Source organism: Scleropages formosus, chromosome 19, assembly GCF_900964775.1.
Source record: "Scleropages formosus chromosome 19, fSclFor1.1, whole genome shotgun sequence".
NCBI lineage: Eukaryota > Metazoa > Chordata > Actinopteri > Osteoglossiformes > Osteoglossidae > Scleropages > Scleropages formosus.
The window spans coordinates 11079951-11099466 of NC_041824.1; the positions used below are offsets into that span (position 1 = coordinate 11079951).

The 19516-nt window shown below is 41.1% G+C and overlaps 1 protein-coding gene across 1 annotated transcript in view; it reads right to left on the bottom strand.

The window, feature by feature from the left end:
* Positions 1-15122, bottom strand: part of LOC108931848 (cadherin-2-like) — a 55688-nt gene extending 40566 nt beyond the window's left edge. Inside the window, exons 1-2 of the mRNA XM_018747896.2 lie at positions 14634-15122; positions 12007-12115 (exon numbers count right to left, since the gene is read on the bottom strand). Coding sequence (XP_018603412.1) covers positions 12007-12115; positions 14634-14681 — 157 coding nt within the window. The 5' untranslated portion in view covers positions 14682-15122. The remainder of the gene's footprint in view (positions 1-12006; positions 12116-14633) is intronic.
* Positions 15123-19516: the final 4394 nt, after the last annotated feature.

Genomic DNA, 19516 nt, shown 5'->3' on the forward strand with positions numbered 1-19516 from the left:
CACGACACTCCACGCCCTATTAAATTTTTCAGTCCCTCGAGCTATGGATTTCTATGTTCCACATAATGTACAATGAATTTAAAAAATAAAGCAGCATCCTCAAAGGTGAGATTATGCATGTTTGTCAACACAAGTTAATCATGTTTATATTCAACTGCCCAGCCTGGAGCAGGGAAGATTTGTCTGCAAATGGTAAAAAGGTAATAAAACTCACTGCTTGCTGTAACCAAAGTTGATTTAATTATTTTAAAAGAACAGCAGCTACAACAATGACAACCTTTAACTCTGTCGTATTTTGCTCCAAAAACTGCCAACAAAGACATACTTGAAAGAATGGTAGCGGATGCCGGTTTTGGTTGCTCCTGGCAACCTACGGCACACCAACGTGCTCCTTACAAGTGTTCTATGAGACGGCTCCCATCCCCCTCCCATGACAAACACACAGCACCTTTAACTGTGTGAAATCCATCAGTAACGCCAGGGGAAGTCAATATGGAGCCAATAGATTTTTCGCAGAAACCCTACAGACCAAAACCCCACGGGAAGTAAGAAGAAACGCTTACCAACCAAGTTAAACCAACAATCTTACGATTGAGATCCAAAGCTGCACATTCACTTCCAAAAAATACAAGTATCTGCTTCTACTAATATTTAGGAGAAAAGATGATTGACTATAACTCTGGATACAAACCCAAAGTCATCATTTTTTTCTCCATGCACAAAGAAGCAATTACACCATATTAATGGCTGTTTCTACAAACAGCAAGTGACTGATCCAGAATTCCCTGGCAGAAATACAAAGTCAGATAATATGTTTTAAAGACCTTCACTGGGTCACATAAATGAAAATGAATGCCTCAAGAAGTGCAGAGTAAGACAACATGAAGCGGATGGGAGTAGTGCTGCTTAGAACCCTGGCGTGACAAGAAAGGAATGTGAATAAACACATAGCACTGTAGACTACACCGAAAAGTTTAAGGCTATGCACTGCCTTCCAGTGGCAAGAACCATAGCAGGACAAACTGTATCACCCTGCATGTTATCATTTTACCAAATCCAACACGATGTAATACAATACAAAAACACATTTCTGAGACTGAACAAAATACAGTTCCATTGTGACAGCTCTCATGCTTCTGGGAAACACAATAAGCTTGTTGTCAGGTGGGACAGGATGTCTCTCATAGTCAACACGTCCACCGTCACATCACAAAGTCACCTCTCTTCCTACACGTAGTGGAGTATCAACACACAGCAAGGCAAAGTAGAGGGGAGTCCTCCAGGTTTCAGAATATACCTCATTTACATCTTAAACTTTAGGTAAAGTGACTTAGAAGCAGAATACTGACTGTAATGAAGAAACCCACAAGACAGATAGACAAACAGAATAATAGACATAAATGCACACAAAAATGCAAGCATCCAATACAAACAGACACAAGCTAACATAATTTACTGGATGTATATTGCTCTGCCACAATTGTGATGGGCTGGAGAAACACTAATGCTTTCAATGAAGCATTAATTATGAGGCTTACAGGTTACAATGCAGGAACATTGGGGGAACATGTTAAAGGCTGTGCATTTGGAGGCTCAGTGATTTCAAGGCATGTTTAGCTGTGGTAAGCAAAAACGGGGAAGGTTCACTCTTTTGGTGACCAGTCTCGCTGAAGCCTGTCAATGCTGGGGGAGTGGGGTCGCGTGCAACTGAGATTTCCTGTGCACGCACAGGGCACTGTTATGTTTTTACTGCGCCCCTTTACATGAGGATTATCAAAGCAACAGTAGCCAGGGACATCTGTAAAACGTTACACTGCATTAAGGTTATGTTCATACTAATTCTTAACACATGCCCTCATTAATTTTCCTTGAAACCAAACAGAGCTTTTGTGTGTGTTCCCCCCCTTCTACACTCCTGACACAAAGAAAGGGTTACTGAATGTCTCTGGCAGGGCCCAAAAACTGGTCCAGCTGTCACGTTCGCCAACAGACTAAACATTTTTAAACAGGCAGAATACATGCCAGTCTCTGCTTATTCCATCAGAATGATGCTTAGGGTCTTTTTTTCTCCTACAGCTGTCACAGAACAGGTTCAGAATCTCGTTGCGTGAGGAGTGCACTGTGATCACATTCCAGAGAAAGGGGGTGTCATAGGAGGGAGGGATGGGGGTTTTAAAACCAACATTTGTTCACTGCCACATGGCGAGGCTTAACAAGGCTGGACACTCCCAAAAAAAACAAACATTAAGCGGTGTCTGTCTACTTCAACCCCCTTCCCCCACCCCCACTAAATCATAGCACATCCTTAATAACAATAAACATTAAGCATCCGTGGATCGCCCAATAACTGCCACTGGTGACCACTGCCAGATTAGGGCTCAGACACTGAGAGCCCCACGAAGGGAGATTCAGCTGTGGGCAAGAGGCATGAAATGCTATTACAGATGTCGACGATGTCCGACAGTGTAATGCCTCACATATCCAGCCCCCTTTATTACTTCATTGTTTGGTTTCCGAGAGGCAGGAGAGTCTGCCACCGGAGATTAAGGAAATTCCCTGATCCTTTTTCAGCAGCAGCAATCTTCTTTTCCCTGAAGGTTATACAATATGTGGTATAGAGAAGAAGGGCAAAGAAAATGGTCAGGGTGCAGTTTTTTTCTTATATTTAGTGTAGTGAATTTACACCAGGCTCGTGGCCCACATCATCATTTCAAAACTTCAGCCTACGGATAGTTATGGTAAAAATGTACATTAAAAACAATCACGTCAATTGTTGAAGTCTTGGTGTAAACTGGAAAAACTATTAACGTGTTGGGAAAGTTGTAAACCACCATATTCTAGTAGTAGTTTACCAGGCCAGCTGTTTGTATTCTTGAACTCACGTAATTCCTAAGGTCCCTTATCAGTTTACTGCTTCATCTGCACCAGATATGAGATGCATGTTAAAATTGGTTTGAATTGTAAAAAAACCTTACTTCAAACACCATTCTGAAGGCACATACGGGCAATAATGATATCGCACTAAAGGCAGTGTTTGTCAAGTTTGCGTGCATGAGAAGCAGTCGTATAATAAAGTAACAGACAGCTATAGTCAGAAACTGAAAACAGATCATAGAAGAACTGAGATCGCCTGGTCCTCAGGAAATGACTGCCTGCATGTCAGAAAGATAGTAATAACCATATAGCTATTTAGAGGGGAAATAAAACAACAAAAAGCAGGAAGATTTGCATATGTGGCAAAGGTATAGTAATGCAACGTGCCTGGGAGGTACTGAAAAAAAATGGAGCCACTTTATCTCGGTGGACGTTATTCCATCAACTCACACCCACTTCTGAGCACATGGCTGAGAGGGTCCATTTAATATGACAGCCCTGCAGTGTGACTCCAGACTGAAGACCAAAATAAACCGTGAATATCTCCTTGCTTTGCAGATCTCTGGCTCATTCTGTGGCGGGTAGCTGAAAAATTCAACAAGCTACCAGGACAGGACATGACTGAGGGGGTACCGGGTCAAGACCTGACAGAAACACACACACACACACACACACACACACACACACACACACACACACACACACACACTGAATAATTCCTGAAAGGTCTAACTGTTCCATCACCAGTGATCTGGCCTTTTCTTTGTACATTTCTCATGTCAGCAGTCTTCACAAATAGAAATACTTAAATGCTGCTCCACTTAAATGGTTTACATAAAGTCATCAGTATTGTGGTGTTTCCCTCTGTGTTCTGCTTTTTGTCTGTATGTCAGGAAAATAGCTTTTTTCCCTCGTTGCTAAATAGTATGGTAAATACAATGGGGAGTCTTTGTCTTAAAAATGTGGAAGCATGAGTCACACATAAAAACATTTCATGCGGTTACTAAGAATTCCTGGGTCTAGTGTACTGTTTTCATCAAAAAACAACAAAACAGGGGTTTAGGAACATATAATAAATCGAGGGGGGTAAACTTAGTAAAGAAAAAAAGCTAAAAACAAAATACTATTTCAGTGCACAATCTTCCATGAATAAAACAGCTGTGTTCCACAATCTGAAAAAGTCATTCATGCAGAATGAATCTCCTCACTGCGATTTTTGTGGTCAGGTTGAACAGATTCCTCAGCAGTTCTCATCTCAGACTGAGATTCCTCAAATAGTCGAAGCTGTTCAGATTGACTTATGCAGGCAGTTCTCTCACCTCATATTTAATTGTAATTATGACTACAGGCAAGTTAAGAAAAGACCCTTCTCCCCGAGCTTATTTGCTCCTTACTGGCAGACTGGACCATCATCATGTCCACACTGATGGAATTTAACTCTTCAGCTTGAACTTAGGTTTGCCTCAAGCCTGTGGTTGACCGCAGGCCTAAACTTATGTTATGATTGTCTTTTTCCTACAATCACTGTCAGTTACAAACCAAAAAGTCTGCAACCCCTGAATAATTTCATTGTATTCATAGGATCTGGTGTGCCACAAATATACAGAAATTTGAAATTACTTTCTGAACATCATGTGTTCTAATTTTTAACAAAAAAATTAGAAAACTTGATCAGAAAAGAAACAGAAAGCTGTGATTACACAACGAAAGTAAGATCAATACAATTAAACATCACTGTCCAATGAAATGTGATTATTAAAAAACCTCACATTAAACATTTCAAAAAACCAACATAAAAATTCATAGAGCTATTTATATGCCCTCACATATTCCCAAACAGAGGAGTCTTTGAACTCATTTTCCAGCTGATGAAACATACATATTAGAGCAAAAGGTCACAGTGTTCATCTGCTCTTATGCAGCACCTGGGCCTCTCTCACACAGCCTATTTTTGTGACAACACTTGGATCTGCTCACATGTTACAGCCATCAGCAGCTCAAAGGGGAGCTCCACCTCTGCATTGCTATGGCGGCCTGAAGAGCATCCTTGCGGACAGTGGGTTGCGCACTGTGTGACCAGACTCCCTTCTCAGGTAGGACGTCTCTAGTTTACCCATCAGAGCCGATCAAATCGGTCTTTTCCGAGCTCCTTGAGATGTTCTGACAGGTTAATCCCACATTTGCTTTGCTGTGGAATACTCCAAACCATCTGTCCTACTGCACACCTTCGTATTTTACTGCCAGCACTATCCCATCATTATCCCTCTCACTTTTTCATTTTCCTTCAGCCCTACCAGACCTATCTCATTATAGTTCCAGTTTCCTTGAAGGAACTCCATAAACATGTGTCTATTTGTAGCCATTCTACAACACTCCAAGACTTCATAATATGTACTGTAAAGGGCTATCAAATTTTAAGCAGCATTGTTCAGATTTTATCTTCAACGCCAGACAATATCCTGGACAGAACAAAAGATCAACTTGTCCCTTCTAATGCAATTCAGCAGTCCTGTCGATTACTTACACTTTTTGCTTAATGATGCCAAAACTGTTGATTTCGCCAGCACATAATAGTGGTTTTGCTGAAGCAAGAAAGCAGACAGTATAATGTGGGGGGAGGAAATAATGCAAAATAAGAGAGTAGAAAAAGCACAATAACAGCTTTGACGAGAGCTCCATTTCTAGGTCAGCCAATGGGCACAGAGACCTCTTTGTCTGGGGAGGAGTCCAATACGAGGTATGAAAGTTATTCTCTCTGTTGACCGTGCTGCTTCCACATCACTGGCAAACAATGCACTGTCCACAATAACCTTCCATCTAGGTTGATAAAACAAACTTTCCAATTGACTATACCATGCTGCATGTGCAGCTACAAGCCCTCACTGTTTGCCTCGAGTTCAAGCGAAAATGTATGACTAAACCGCAACCCATGGTCAGGATAATGTTTCCAGCTGCACAGGGGCCTATTGACATTCAAAGATTCTGCAGGTTAATATGTTTCAGATATTATTCATTGCATCCCATGCTCCATTTTGAATCCTGAGAACAGTGTCAAAAAAACACCCAGGATCTTTAACAGACAAATATCAACAGTTCCTCCAGAAACCATGTAAAACCTAATTTTTCATTCTTTTAAAAAAAAAAAAAAAAAAAAAAAAAAAAAAAAAAAGCAACCTGCCAGAATATTTTATTTCAATCTGCACAAAACTCAAAACTGAAGCATGCACATCTCAAAGTACTATCACAGACTTGCGGGCTCCAGTTTATTGCAGGCTGGCAAACAATCACCAAAAAGGAAATGATCATCTCCTTCTTTCCTATTATATAGAGAGCAAGAGACAGGCTCCAAGTAGTCCAGATTCAAGAAATTTCAATAAAAATCACAAAGAGTGAGGTGGGGAGAGAGTGAAATAAACCCAAGTATGGAAAAATCAGTTCCAGTGGTGGGCAGAATGCAGCGATGAAGGCTGATTGGATGAGAATCGTTTTCAAGCAGGAGGGAGGAGAGGCCCTGGCACCAGCTGCAAACTCCATCACCCATCGCCGGCTCCCACCCACGAATACCACGACTGTCTCTGCCTAATGGACTGATTACGTGTTAAGGACAAAAAAATGAAGAACAAATGGAAGACTATGCAACCCACTACTAAACATCAGCAACATGCAACACTGTCAGACAGTGATAATTACAACTGCCCTCATGCTTTCCAGTCTCAAAGGATTATTACTTTCAGTCTAGCATTATTCAGTTCCTTCTCAAGTTCTTTTACAAAGATATGATGGAATCTTATATATGTATAATATCTATACAAGACATGGAGATTTACAAATGTGGGTTGGGGACTGCCTGTGGTTTAGGGTGCAAATGACAATTTGACTAGTCCATCTGCAGACCGTACGAGTCACCTTCATTGCTCTGAACTTGCACAGACACAAGGCCCAGACAATGTGCCTCAATGAGCAAGCGATGGTTAAAGGTCAGACATGAATAAAATATGTTCTGTCCTCGCAAGTGGAGCCAGGCCTGGAAAGTTTACTTTACTGCAAGTTCAATTCAGACTAACAGACATCACAACACAGACATTATTATTTCAGAACTGCAATATATCCACTTCAAGGCCCTTACTATTCACATGTAAATCCTTGTTCCCCCACCAAGCACATTAAACGTGCTCAAGCAAATTTTCATATTATTTCTGTTTGAAATGCACACAATCTGACACTTGCGCTTTAAAATTGCAGGGTAGGATACTATGCCAATCAAACTTGGGATTATTCAGGTAGCAGAACAGATCCAACACTGAAGTGGCACAAGAAAATATACTGAGCTTCATAACTTTAAAAATAGCTGAATCCTACAGTCACCAGCAGCAATGCTAAGCTGGGAATTGGAGCACAGACTTCATTACAGTCTATTGATCAGGCCAAACAAAGACCCTGAATTTATTGATCATTCCAAAAAAAAAATCTGACTACAACCCAGGGGTTAGCGAGAAGTAATACACTGGTTCACTAAACAGGATCACGTGATATTTTGCCTTTCTGAAAAGCAGAGGAATGATTAAGGGAACCACGGCTATGTTTTGTGTACAGAAACTAAATAACCTTGTCACACTCATTAAATGATTACAATAAAAGTAAAGCATATTTTATCTTTGTTTCCTTTAAAGTCAATGGTTGTTTCTGGATGAACTTCTGAAATCTTAAAATGATGGCTGGATCAGGCAAGTTTAATTTTAATTATGGACCTTATTTCTACCATGTATTTAATTATTCAAATCATTCCTGCTGCTTCAATTAAATAATTAAGAACCCATGTGATCGTATGTCCCTTTTTAAGACCAGTCACATGCATCAAATCTGCTCAGCAAAACATGCACGGCCAAAATTAAGTTCATTTTAACACATCAGTAACACAGTTTAACTACTTGAAATAATCTGAAATGTTAAAATTGTGCCTCTGTACTGCATTTATTTAGTACTTTTCCTTCCTTGTGTTGCATACCTTAATGTGAAAATGTTTTAAAAGTTCAATTAAAAATGTTTAATGAACAGTCACAGGCGATGTCTGCTTTATTACAGGTGAATACCAAAAATTTAATCTCTACTTCTCTTATTTGCTGCTTGCTTTATTTGTGTTTATGGATCGGGAATGTTCTATTAATGATTTGGTGTGCATATCTTCCTTGTTTGTTTATTGAAACAAACTAGGAACTACTAGCCTCAACGACGGACTACAACTGACGGAAGGTGCCATTTATCATTTCACTATTCCAGTAGCTGCACCACTGGTAAACTGCACATTCCATATCTCAGCCACTCCACCATGCTGTCCAGTTCCTTCAAAAAACTGAAAAATGTAATATTCAACTAAGGAGCATCTTCTGGGACACAATTTAAACAAGGCATGCCTCATAAAAGGAAAAAAAATTGTTTACATAACTACAAATCATATCTAAAAATGTTTAAGAACCATTTAACGGTTTTGTGTGTGAGCATTTAAGGGACGGACCTGCACTTCTTCATTCTCAGAGGTCAGTGTGTGCGGCGCGTGTCAAGATGTTAAGCAGACACACGGGCCTATGTGTGATAGCAAGAGAATTACATCCCAGACTGTAGCTCATGCTAAAATAAGCACTGCTCTCTGGCTCAAAGAACTGCAACTAAAATAAACTATAAGTGTGGGCTCTTTCCTATCAGCTCAGGACGCTTAATGAGTGCAACCTGAATTGTGATACAGAGCACGAAAAAATCTTAACTGAGAATTGCAGCTGTGAAAAAGCTATACTGACTGCAGTCAATCAGGCCTTTAGATTTTTCATTAACCCACTTGTAGGGAACAAAGCTGTCATATCTGAACATACAGGTGAAAATGTAATAGGCTTGGTACCCTTGCTATAAAATCCAAAACCTCCATATGCAGGCACTTAAAAACTGAAGCATTACAGCAAGACAGCGCAGCGACTCAATTCTCACCTGTCAACGCTCCTGAAACTTGATGTCAACATGGAGGTTAAAAAACCTGGCTACTTTCCACTGAGCAATCTGCAGAGTGCACCAATAAAATATCCCCTAACTACTTTTTAAATCTCACAGCTGTCATAAACAGCAGATGTGCAGTTGAAATGGCTTTTCTGAACAAAGACTTGACCAAAGTTTCATTGACCCACTGTGCATTTGTCCAAATGGGATGCTCTGACCTGGGCCACATTTCACTTTGCCACGCTTTTAACCCACCCACTTTCCACTGGTCCCTGTCAAAGATTCGACGACAACTTGTCAGCACCCAAGCTTCAAAAACACACCGGGATGAGCAGATCTGCAGCAAAGCAGAACAGGAAGAGACACGGAGAGTTGACAGTGCAAGAGTTAGGATGTGAAGCTTTAACCAAATGGTTATGAATTCACATTTCAGTTAAATCCCTGCTGTCAAAACTACCTCGGTACAAGTGTTTAGTTGAATAAAGGGTCAATCTACTCTGAATACAGGCCTCTGTTAAGCAACAATTAAACAACCACGAGAAAGTTCAAGCTGACTTTCTGTTTACAAATACCGTTTAAAATAACTGTTCCATGCTGAACAACAATCTACCAGACTCCCTCAGTCTGCAGTCTAAACCAAAGTACTCTACTAAATGAATTAATGAAAACATTGTCTACAAATCTGCCAGAAATATCAATAAATAACAGTCACTGGGAACCCCCAGGAATGCTTTTCCTGGACATATTGAACACCAGCAAAAAATGAATGAAAACTTTTTGTAAACAGGTTAATTAGTTATAGCTTCCAAGAAGTGTTTCAAGTGCAACCGACAATCAGAAAGAACAGTTTTGCTCAGGGCAAAACGTATTGTTTCTTTGTTTGTTAATTGGTTCTGAGTTCACAAGGGTACGTTTTCAAAGACGCCCACAGCACTTAGCTCATTTCAGTATATTACATTCTACAACAAAGTCTTTAAATTAAACCATCTACTAAAATCTGTCCTCAATGTATTTATCAGAACCAGTTGCTGTTTCATTTTTATTTAGTGCTGCAGTAGCTTAGCTGCAAAGATCTTTCTGTTCCACCTTGTATAAGCTAGGGTGATACCTAGGTCCATGGGTAAAGGTTTCAATAAAACAATATTACTGCAAAGAAAAACATGCACATGTTATCACATTACTTCTCATACTGGTCAAACTACACACAGCACATGGCAATATAGCAACTTTTGGATATTTACTTTATGTTTAGGGCCCCCCATATGACAGAAGTGGCCACACAGGTGGGGGAAGAACACAGCTTGCAACCATATGGTTCCACATTTGTTTTGGTCAAGAACACTGCTGCAGATTTTGAGCTATCAACCTTCCCCAAATGAGCAAAATACGGCAACCTAAGCATGGGGGCATTAAGTTGCACTTATTTTGAAAATTCGATGCAGTGCAATTTAAAGGAGGAAGATTCACAGAAGGTGACCACACTAATCTTTAAAATAAAAAGATGTTCCACAGAAACTATGGAGAACAGAGGTCTGATCCTCATGCTGTGAAAGCAATATCACCTAAGACATAAGAAGAACTCATTAACAGACAAGTTTTGTTAAAATTCTCATACCGAGCATGACAGAATGCACCACCTAATGGGTCCTTTAGAAAGCACAAAGACTACTCTGTAAGAGGTCCCCAGTGACAGTAGAGAAGAAAAAGGAACCCCACCTCCCTGCACAGATACACACAAACACACAATGGTGGTAGCCTATGCATCAGTCAAAGGAAAGGGAAATGAATCGCCAAGAACATCAAACGCTACCATGCAGGTAACCAAATCAAACCAAAACTCCAGCCCCACCCCCAGTCTCTGACTCAGAATCGTGTCAAACTGTGAAATTCAGGCACCTGGTGTGAAATTCAATGCCCTTGCTTTCCTTTTGTCTAAGCGGCTGAGGGCTTCTGCCCATCTCTCTTTCTGTGTGCTGGTGATAGCTTTGTTTCAGCTGTGCCTAAAAAAGAAACACTGCTTTGTCACACACAGCTATCACCCCACTGAGGGGAGGGTTGGGGTTATGATGGTACCTATAAATCTACAGGGAGTGGAAAACTGCTCAGTAATCACCTTTTCCCATTTTAAGATCTGCCCATTCTACTGGTGTTCCAGACTCAACATTTGGCACAAAATAACAAGCCTGCCATCTTTCACTTTCATCAGCATTTAAGGCCAACATGCAAAAAATTGTGTTGTGCTCTTATTCTGAACAGCTACAACAGGCCAATTAATATTCCTCCAAAACAGGCCAATATTTGATTATTTCTTTTTGTTTCATTAATTCCTCATATGTGGTGAAAGCTCTGCAACATGTGAAAGGCAGTGGACATGATATGCAGCTGATACTGCTTCTGTTTTCTCGACTCTCATTGTGTACACAGATTTCCTCATCGACTCCAAGATAATGCTTGTGATGTATAAGTGCGGCCATGGTTAAGCTATCTGGCCTTTCTTCACAGATACTACCATTTAAGGCAAATGATAAAATTATATCTAATCGGGGGGGGCAGTTAAGGACCAGTGAGCTGGCAGCTAAGGGCAGGACATGCCTTTCTCTCTACCAGCTCGTTGCCTCCTCACATTTCATAAGTGACTTTCAAACAGACAAATGAAGGAGAACAAAAAACAGGGCAAACTTGTTAAAAAACTACTGTTGACACAGTACTTTTCCTACCAGACATTCTGCTGTTCTGCATTAAATTCAAGCTGGAGGCTTTCCCTTTCTCTGAAGTAATATTGTCTTCAAGGGGGGCCGTAATGTAATTTAAACATTCAAAAACAGTGAGAGAGGCAAATAAACAGAAGCCTGAAGGCTCCATTCTCCCTTAATGTTTTCTTTAGAAGCATTAACACTGTGTATGAACCCTGGCAGTTTTAACTGCTTATTTAAATTTCTTCGGACACAAGCTATTGATAAAACTAGCAACAAGGTGTGCTCATTGGCCTGATTCAATTACAGAAACTGTGTTTATCAGCAATGAAAATAAAGACTCCAGCCACCAATTCACAGCCTTTTCTCCACACTGGTAACATCTCTAACCCAGGTCCACACACACATCCAAAGAAATGGCAAGAAACGGCAAGCTGTAGAAGAAAAGGAGATTTACCATTCAGAAGAGGCTGCCCTTCCACCACTTTCTCAGACACTGTTGCATGGTACAAATCTTCCGTAAACCCAGACCTGCATGCTGGGGACCCTTTACCTTCCGTGGAGATCTGTGGGAAAGAATTAGTCATAAGTATGTTTTCTCATCATTTATGTTTGCAATGCTCCTAGCCCCAACCTTCAGTCACCAGGTCATTTTGGAACTCCCTCACAGTTACACAGCAGCATCTGTTGTTTTTAAGGGAACTGCAATTAGTATAATGAGGCCAAAGGGTTAATCGTTTGCCAAGGAGCATGGCTAAGCAAGAACAAGTCCCATTTGTTCACTGGGGACAGACAGTAACACTAGCTTGGCTCCTCTGATAACTGGGCATTTTTTATTGAAAAAAAAAAAAAATTCCTTTCAAGTGAAAAGGAAAAAAGACTGTTTATTAATGCACCTATGTAAATACAATATAACACATACTCCATATGTAGAAACACTTATGTACACATAAATTATCTGTTTTGCTGTTGCACTCATTCCTCTTTCTAACAACACAGACAAAACCTCAAAAAATGCTTATAGTTGACATTTGATTGTTTTTTCCTCTTTTTTTGCCTCAGTACATTCTGGTGAGATTGATACATTCTAAGAGCCACTCTGGGGGAGCCTCAGGCATTATATTCCCTGGGAAGAATCTTCCCTGGCTTCTTCGTGCTATTCAAAAGACCCGTTGTTGTTCAGCGCCCTGCACAGCACACAATAGACCTATAGATGCTCTATCTCATTAAAAACTAATTTGTAATTGCCTGACTGTGACAAAAAAAGAAATATTTCCACTATAAACTATTTATCATTTCACCTAAACAGACCTTGTGCTACTGTGTTCATCCTTACAGGAGGCAAGCCACACCCATAAAAAATAAATTTCCGCACTGTTTCAGATTCCCTTAAATGGCAGGTGGTAACGAAAACCATTGTCCGTGTTCATTTATGCTTGAAAATGGATACAAACTTTGACTTTTAAGTGACGAATAATAATGTTACCGTAAACATAAAAATAACAGACAACGGAAGAAGCACTTATAAAATACATGCCTCCTTACTTTAGGAAATATTAACTACTTTATTTATACAAAAGCACAATAAAAATGGAATTCAGAACAAAACTGGCAAAGGCTTGCCTCACTACAGTGTGTGTAGTTGAGTCTAAGCCAAAAAAAACCCTCAATTATGTTAATTGACATTCGGAGGGAGCTGGTGGGGCTTACTGTAGTTAAAACTATGGATTAAAGAGACAAACCAAATGTGGGAGCATGCTTACATGCATTAAAGTGCAGTCCCCACAAACCAAGTAACAGTGTCAAGCCCTTGTCTGAAGGGGACCACTAAACAAAGTGTCTTCCCAGCATAGGGCATTGTGGGTAATCTGTGCCACAATCACACCAATTTATAGTGGACAAAACCCCAGGAGTTTATTACCACACTCGCTGGCAACAGTAGGGGCTATTACCGTGCTTTCTACTCTGCAAATGTAGCATTATACACTTTACCACTACTTTTGAGAAACAACAAAGAAAAGAATCATCTAAAACTGTACAAAGAACTCTGCCGCGACCAAACAAATTTCCCAATCAGCTGGTCGGAGATCTGCTACTCCTGAGCTCTGGAACAACGGTATTCAGTCAAAATATCATATCGTAACAAATCCTGCACTGATACATCCCGCACTTGTGCAGGGCTGGGGAAAGACAGCAGAACCCTGAATTAAGTCATATTTCCGATCATTCATGTCCACGAATTCGTTCGAGCGAGGTGTGTTCCACCAGGAGCCCGGCGGGTCCGCGACCACAGATCTTTTTGCGTTTGTCTCCGATGTTGACTTCGTTGTTTTTAACCCCATTGTTTCCCCCCTTCTTTGTACAGTAATCTGAGTAAACAAACCAACAATTCTTCGTAACTCGTTAACTCAGCGCGCCGGATTCACACAACGCAACGCGGGTTCCTGCATGATGATTCTAGTACGAAATGCACAAGAATAATTAGCCCCGGGGGCTCTTTTGTTATCTTAAGGACCTTACCCGCTATTTCTTCTGACTAAGCTGTGCACGACCACTCACGGTTATCACCCCCTTCAACTGAGCAAATGTGAGAACACAAAAACGGCTAAAAAGTGCACACTTAGTCTAGAGCGATTGTACTACGTGCGCGCACGGGACGGTCGGAACACGGCAGGCAGGCACGCGCCACTACCATGGACAGTAACTCGCCTCGCGCCGCCAATTCGCCACAGGCTAAAAAACCCCATGCTGCGTTGTTAAAAACATCCCCGTCATACAGTAAACCAACTCCCGGGGAGGAAACGCACATCTAGCGACACAGAAAACACGCACAGCGGAGTGGAGCCCGGCAGAAATATCACTTCTTTTTTATCGGCGCTGCGTCTATTCGAGCCCGTACCGTACCGGATGCTGCCGGTCGATGCGAAACGCCGGCGCGTCCCGAACACTTTCCTGCTTATAAATACAGTGAAATTATGAAGTGGGGCGCGAAGAAGAACGCACACTACAGTTATTAAATAAAATCGCCATTCTCTACAGCTACCCCCGTGCGTGTTTAGGAGAATATATTTATTATATATGTACCTGTAAAGCTGCTAAAAGCAAGAGCAGGACGCTCCCCCGGAGCTCCATGGCTGTGTACGGTCCACCTCACAGTGAAGAGCGCGAGAGCTGCTGCGTCCGGTGGGCTCCGCGTGCGCGGCGCGTTCACGGCGTTGCCCGAGACAAAGGCAGGAGCAGCAGCGGCGGTCCGCAGCGCACTAAGGCGAGTGGTGGCGACGAGATGCTGAGAAGGAGGAGGTGCCGAGGGTGCAAGAGTCTCTCCACGGCGTGCATAAAAAAAACGGACCAACGGCAGTCTCTCTCTCTCTCTCTCTCTCTCTCTCTCTCTCTCCCTCTCTTGCTCTCTCGCGCTCTCTCACACACAGACGCGCGCACACACCTCACTGTCTCTCCCTACTGGCCACACCGGCCCCCATCACAGTCTTGCACACACCAAAACCCCAAACTACCGCTCTTCTGTCCCTCGCAAACCAGTTTTCTCAGACGGGCGAACATCGGTGGTTTCAAAATCGCTGCCCATGATTCCGTCGTCCCATGGACCGTTATTCTGAAGTGGGGGTGTAGCAACTCGTGGGCGGGGCAAAATTATTATTTTGCAATATTTAGCAATGGAGCCACTGTGACTGTTACACTCGAATTGTTGGAGGACTTCACTGAAGTCTTCAGTGAACATTCCCCCACCCGCGCGCACTTTTAACGCCTATGTTTTGAACAAATCAAGTTTTCTTTTTTTCTGATCACTTTAGTTTATCCATTCATTGTTTATTGACTGAGTTCACAATAACGTAGAACTGATGAAACCACCTCAATCCTTCCAGCACATTCTACAGTCATGACCTTATGTCTTGTTTTGTATTCGCATGGCAACTAGACACACGATCAACGATGTTCAGGAATGGCACGCGCGTAAAGTATCCCTCGCGCACTAACGTTTGGATCCCCCATGTTAACACTATTATTAAGCAAATTATTTGCCCTGAATTTCTCCATTAACGGAAAAAAATGGGAAGAAATTGCTAAAGTGTTGTTACTATTTTAGGATACAAACCTGATAATAATCCCTGGTATTTCTTCTGTAATCTTAAGGATCTTCAAAATATGGGGGGATGCATTTAATAATAATCATCATCTAGACTTCGGTTAATAAGGGAAAAGCTTGTTGAAGTGCTTTGTAAAAGAAGTAGAAGACAAACTTGAGGATGCAGTCTTGTCATTTTAGGATTCTTGGTTTGAATCCAACTATGCAGTCTTGATAAAGGCACTTAGTCTGAACTGATAGAGTAAGAATACCCTGATGTACAGATGAGTAAATAGGCCCATACACAGCCCCACTGTCTCAGCCTTCTAATTTCCAGGGCCCACAAAGGATTGAATCCTGCCTACTGGTACTTATCCTAAATTGCTCCAGGGAAAACTACCTACCTCCATAAATGGGTGTCTGATTGTAGGAAGTTCAGCAGCAAGTTGCTTTGGATAAAAGTGTCTGGTCAATGTACTTGTCTGTGATATAACATTATAATTTACCTTGGTCAAAGGTGTGGACTAATTAACTGGGATTTTGTCTGCCAGCTGAACACACTGATATTACAGTTAAACGGACATCTCAAGACAACTGCCCGGATGCATATGGAATTGTTCCACCCCATCTGAATTCATGCCTCCCAAAGCATCAAGTGTGCATCTGTGCGATGGGTACAAGTAGTGTACCATTGCTTAAGGAGATTTTTTTTTTTAGGAAAACTACTTAATTCTCCTGCATACTTGAACAGGGTAGCTTACACAGGCACTATTACATGCTAATACACACACACACACACATTTTCAGAACTGCTTGTCCCATACGGGGTCGCAGGGAACCAGAGCCTACCCGGCAACACAGGGCGTAAGGCCGGAGGGGGAGGGGACACACCCAGGACGGGACGCCAGTCCGTCGCAAGGCACCCCAAGCGGGACTCGAACCCCAGACCCACCGGAGAGCAGGATGTGGGCCAACCCACTGCGCCACCGCACCCCCCTACATGCTAATATTTTAATTTATTCTCTCTCACTCACTTCAAGTGAAGATTGCTAAATGGATTTCTCCTGAAAATGCTTCAGTTGAAGTCTGAAATATGTGTGAGACCACCTGTGTGAAATCAAACAGTACGAAATAAGTTATCGCAATGGCCTGCATCAGTATAAATCATTTCTTTCTCATAGACTATTGTTTGCTGTTTCAGCAGTAAAATTATATTTATGATTTCAAATTATGTATATCATCTCAAAAGAGTGCTTGTTCAGGAATTGAGGAGGGGGGCGCAGCGGGCTTGGCCAGGTCCTGCTCTCTGGCGGGTCTGGGGTTGGGAGTCCTGCTTTGGGTGCCTTGCAATGGACTGGCGTCCCGTCCTGAGTGTGTCTCCTCCCCCTCCAGCCCTGTGCCCTCTGTTGCTGAGTTAGGCTCTGGATTGTTGTGACCCCACTTCGGGCAAGTGGTTTCAGACTGTGTGTATATATACATTTTATTATTATATATTATTCATTTATTAATAATGATGATATTTTCTGACTAATAAAAATGAGTCCATTGATCAGTTTTATTTCTGTTGATATTAATATCAAAGACAGATCCTCACTAATAGACTAAGGAGTAATTGGCCTCCTAGTCTCATGTTGTAAGTGCTGAGAAGCCAACTGCCCTGATTTAACTGACATTACTTTTTCAGTAGCCTTAAGGCACAAGGGCTATCAGGGATGTAGTCGCCAACTCCTAGAGGACTTATTTCATGTTTGAAATAATTAACATTACCATGTGGAATGATGTGCTTTCAGTGGAGCTCAGGGCTGACACTGGGAAAAAATGAAATCCTTATCTTTTGGTTCTTTCCCTTTGTAGACAATACAATGGGTTGAATCGCAAAGTGAAATAATAATATCAAATAATGAGTCATTATTTAAGCAAAATGGTGATACCAGCAAGTCATAGCGAATATAATTTTTTTGTACTCATGGATTGTGATACATTGCTGTAGTCATGAGAAAAAGTCACCTTGATATTATACCATATTTAGTTTCGCAGCATTAAACATAGATGTATCGTTCTGACACATTTTCATCACATGCTAGACAAAGGGGAAGTTAGCAAAAAATAAATATAAAAATAAATAAGGTGAAAAAAGCCATGACATCTTAAACCAAAGTGTAGCAACTTTAATTTAGGATTTCCCCTGGAGGTTGTATAAACCATACCCAATTAAATCTGCTTTTATAGAGACTCAGTATCAGTTTATGGTGCATAATGTTGACAGAACCACTAGCATAATAGCTCTGCTAATATAATTCTAGAAATAGCTCACTCAAACGAGTTTTATGGGTATTTCACTGGTATTTTTTTTGTCTTATGTGTGAAAAGTATTATAAAGTTTAATTCCCTGTATTTTATACTGTCTAAATTCTACAGGTTTATGATTTATGCTGAAAACATATGTAAAACAGATTTCCCTGCCTATAACATTGAGTCTGTGTCACATTAATCTATGAGCACACATGTCAAACTAACATACGCTTCACAGAAATTTTTCAGTGGAGTAGATGCTTGATAATAGCATGTCTGATCACTTGTGCTGATGACCTGTGCTCAGTAAAAATGTAGTGGGATCCTATGCTACTATAGTCTACTGTTTGCTGACATACGCTGCCTGTGATACTTTTTTCTGTTGTTTTGTACTTTGGAGATTATGTTTGTGTGCTTGATGTCTTGAGATCAGAAATATGATTTGTGCCACACAGCAGTCAGTTACATGTTAGTTCAAGGTCTTGGGAATGTCCCTTTTGTTATACACTTTATAGCATAACTGTGAATTGGCCCTGTTATAAAAATCCAGCTGTATAAATGAGTAAAAATGTAATTTTTCTGGGACTTAAGTGTCGGCAAACTAATGAAATAATAATAACACGGCTTGCTAGACAGTCAAATTTCCATACACTTTCTCTTTACCTTCCAAATACCTTTTTTTTTTTTTTTTTTTTCCCTCAGGTATCCCTTTTTCCCTGATGATTACCTGTTCTTTTAGACTGCACTGTAGCACCCCTCTCAACTGGCCATCCATGCTGTATCCCATACAACTCCATCCCTCCCTTCATGGTTCATTCATGGTGCTTTTTCGCTATTTACCATATAATCCCAAATCAGTGCTGAGCAAGTTATTTTTGTATTACAATGAACACTGAATTATTTAATTTAAGCAGTTTTATTGCTTGTGGTAACCTTCATGCATTGTTCTCAACAGAATTTCGGCATGTTATGTTGGAAGTCCTGTAGTCCATTGCTGACTCTCTTTGTATTACGTGGTACTCATACCTCCCTGAATCTGCCTCTGTCTTTGGTAATGCCACCTCAGTTTCCCTCAGGTCAGCGTACCTTGTCACCACAGGGGCTAATTTGTCGCTTGTGGGCAGCAGCCTCTGCTTCATCATCTTCCAGCCAACAGCTATTCTTCACACGGCCATCTGCCCATACACAGTCCCGTTGTCTCACCCGTCCAATATCCAGGGGCCACAAATCTGTGTCAAGAAGGAAGTGTTCTCTAAAGTCCTCTCTGCAGTTAATTTTCTGCAAACTGTCCTCATGTTATGGCAAAGTAATTTTTCCCGCTTACTGAATGCCTTTACATCTCGTGTATCTTAACATTAAGCTACTGAAGTATGAGCAATAGCAACGTGTGAAGTACCTGTTTGTCTTGTTTGCTCAAGATGGATAATTGGATGATACCACATCATAAACATTTGTTTCATGTTGTCATGAAAAAATAATCTAATTTAGTCACATTCCTGATTAATTCCAGAAGGCAAATTATTTAATTGAAAGATATATATGTGCATGATATGTTCTGCAATGACTTGTCTTTCACAAAACCCATAGCAGCAGA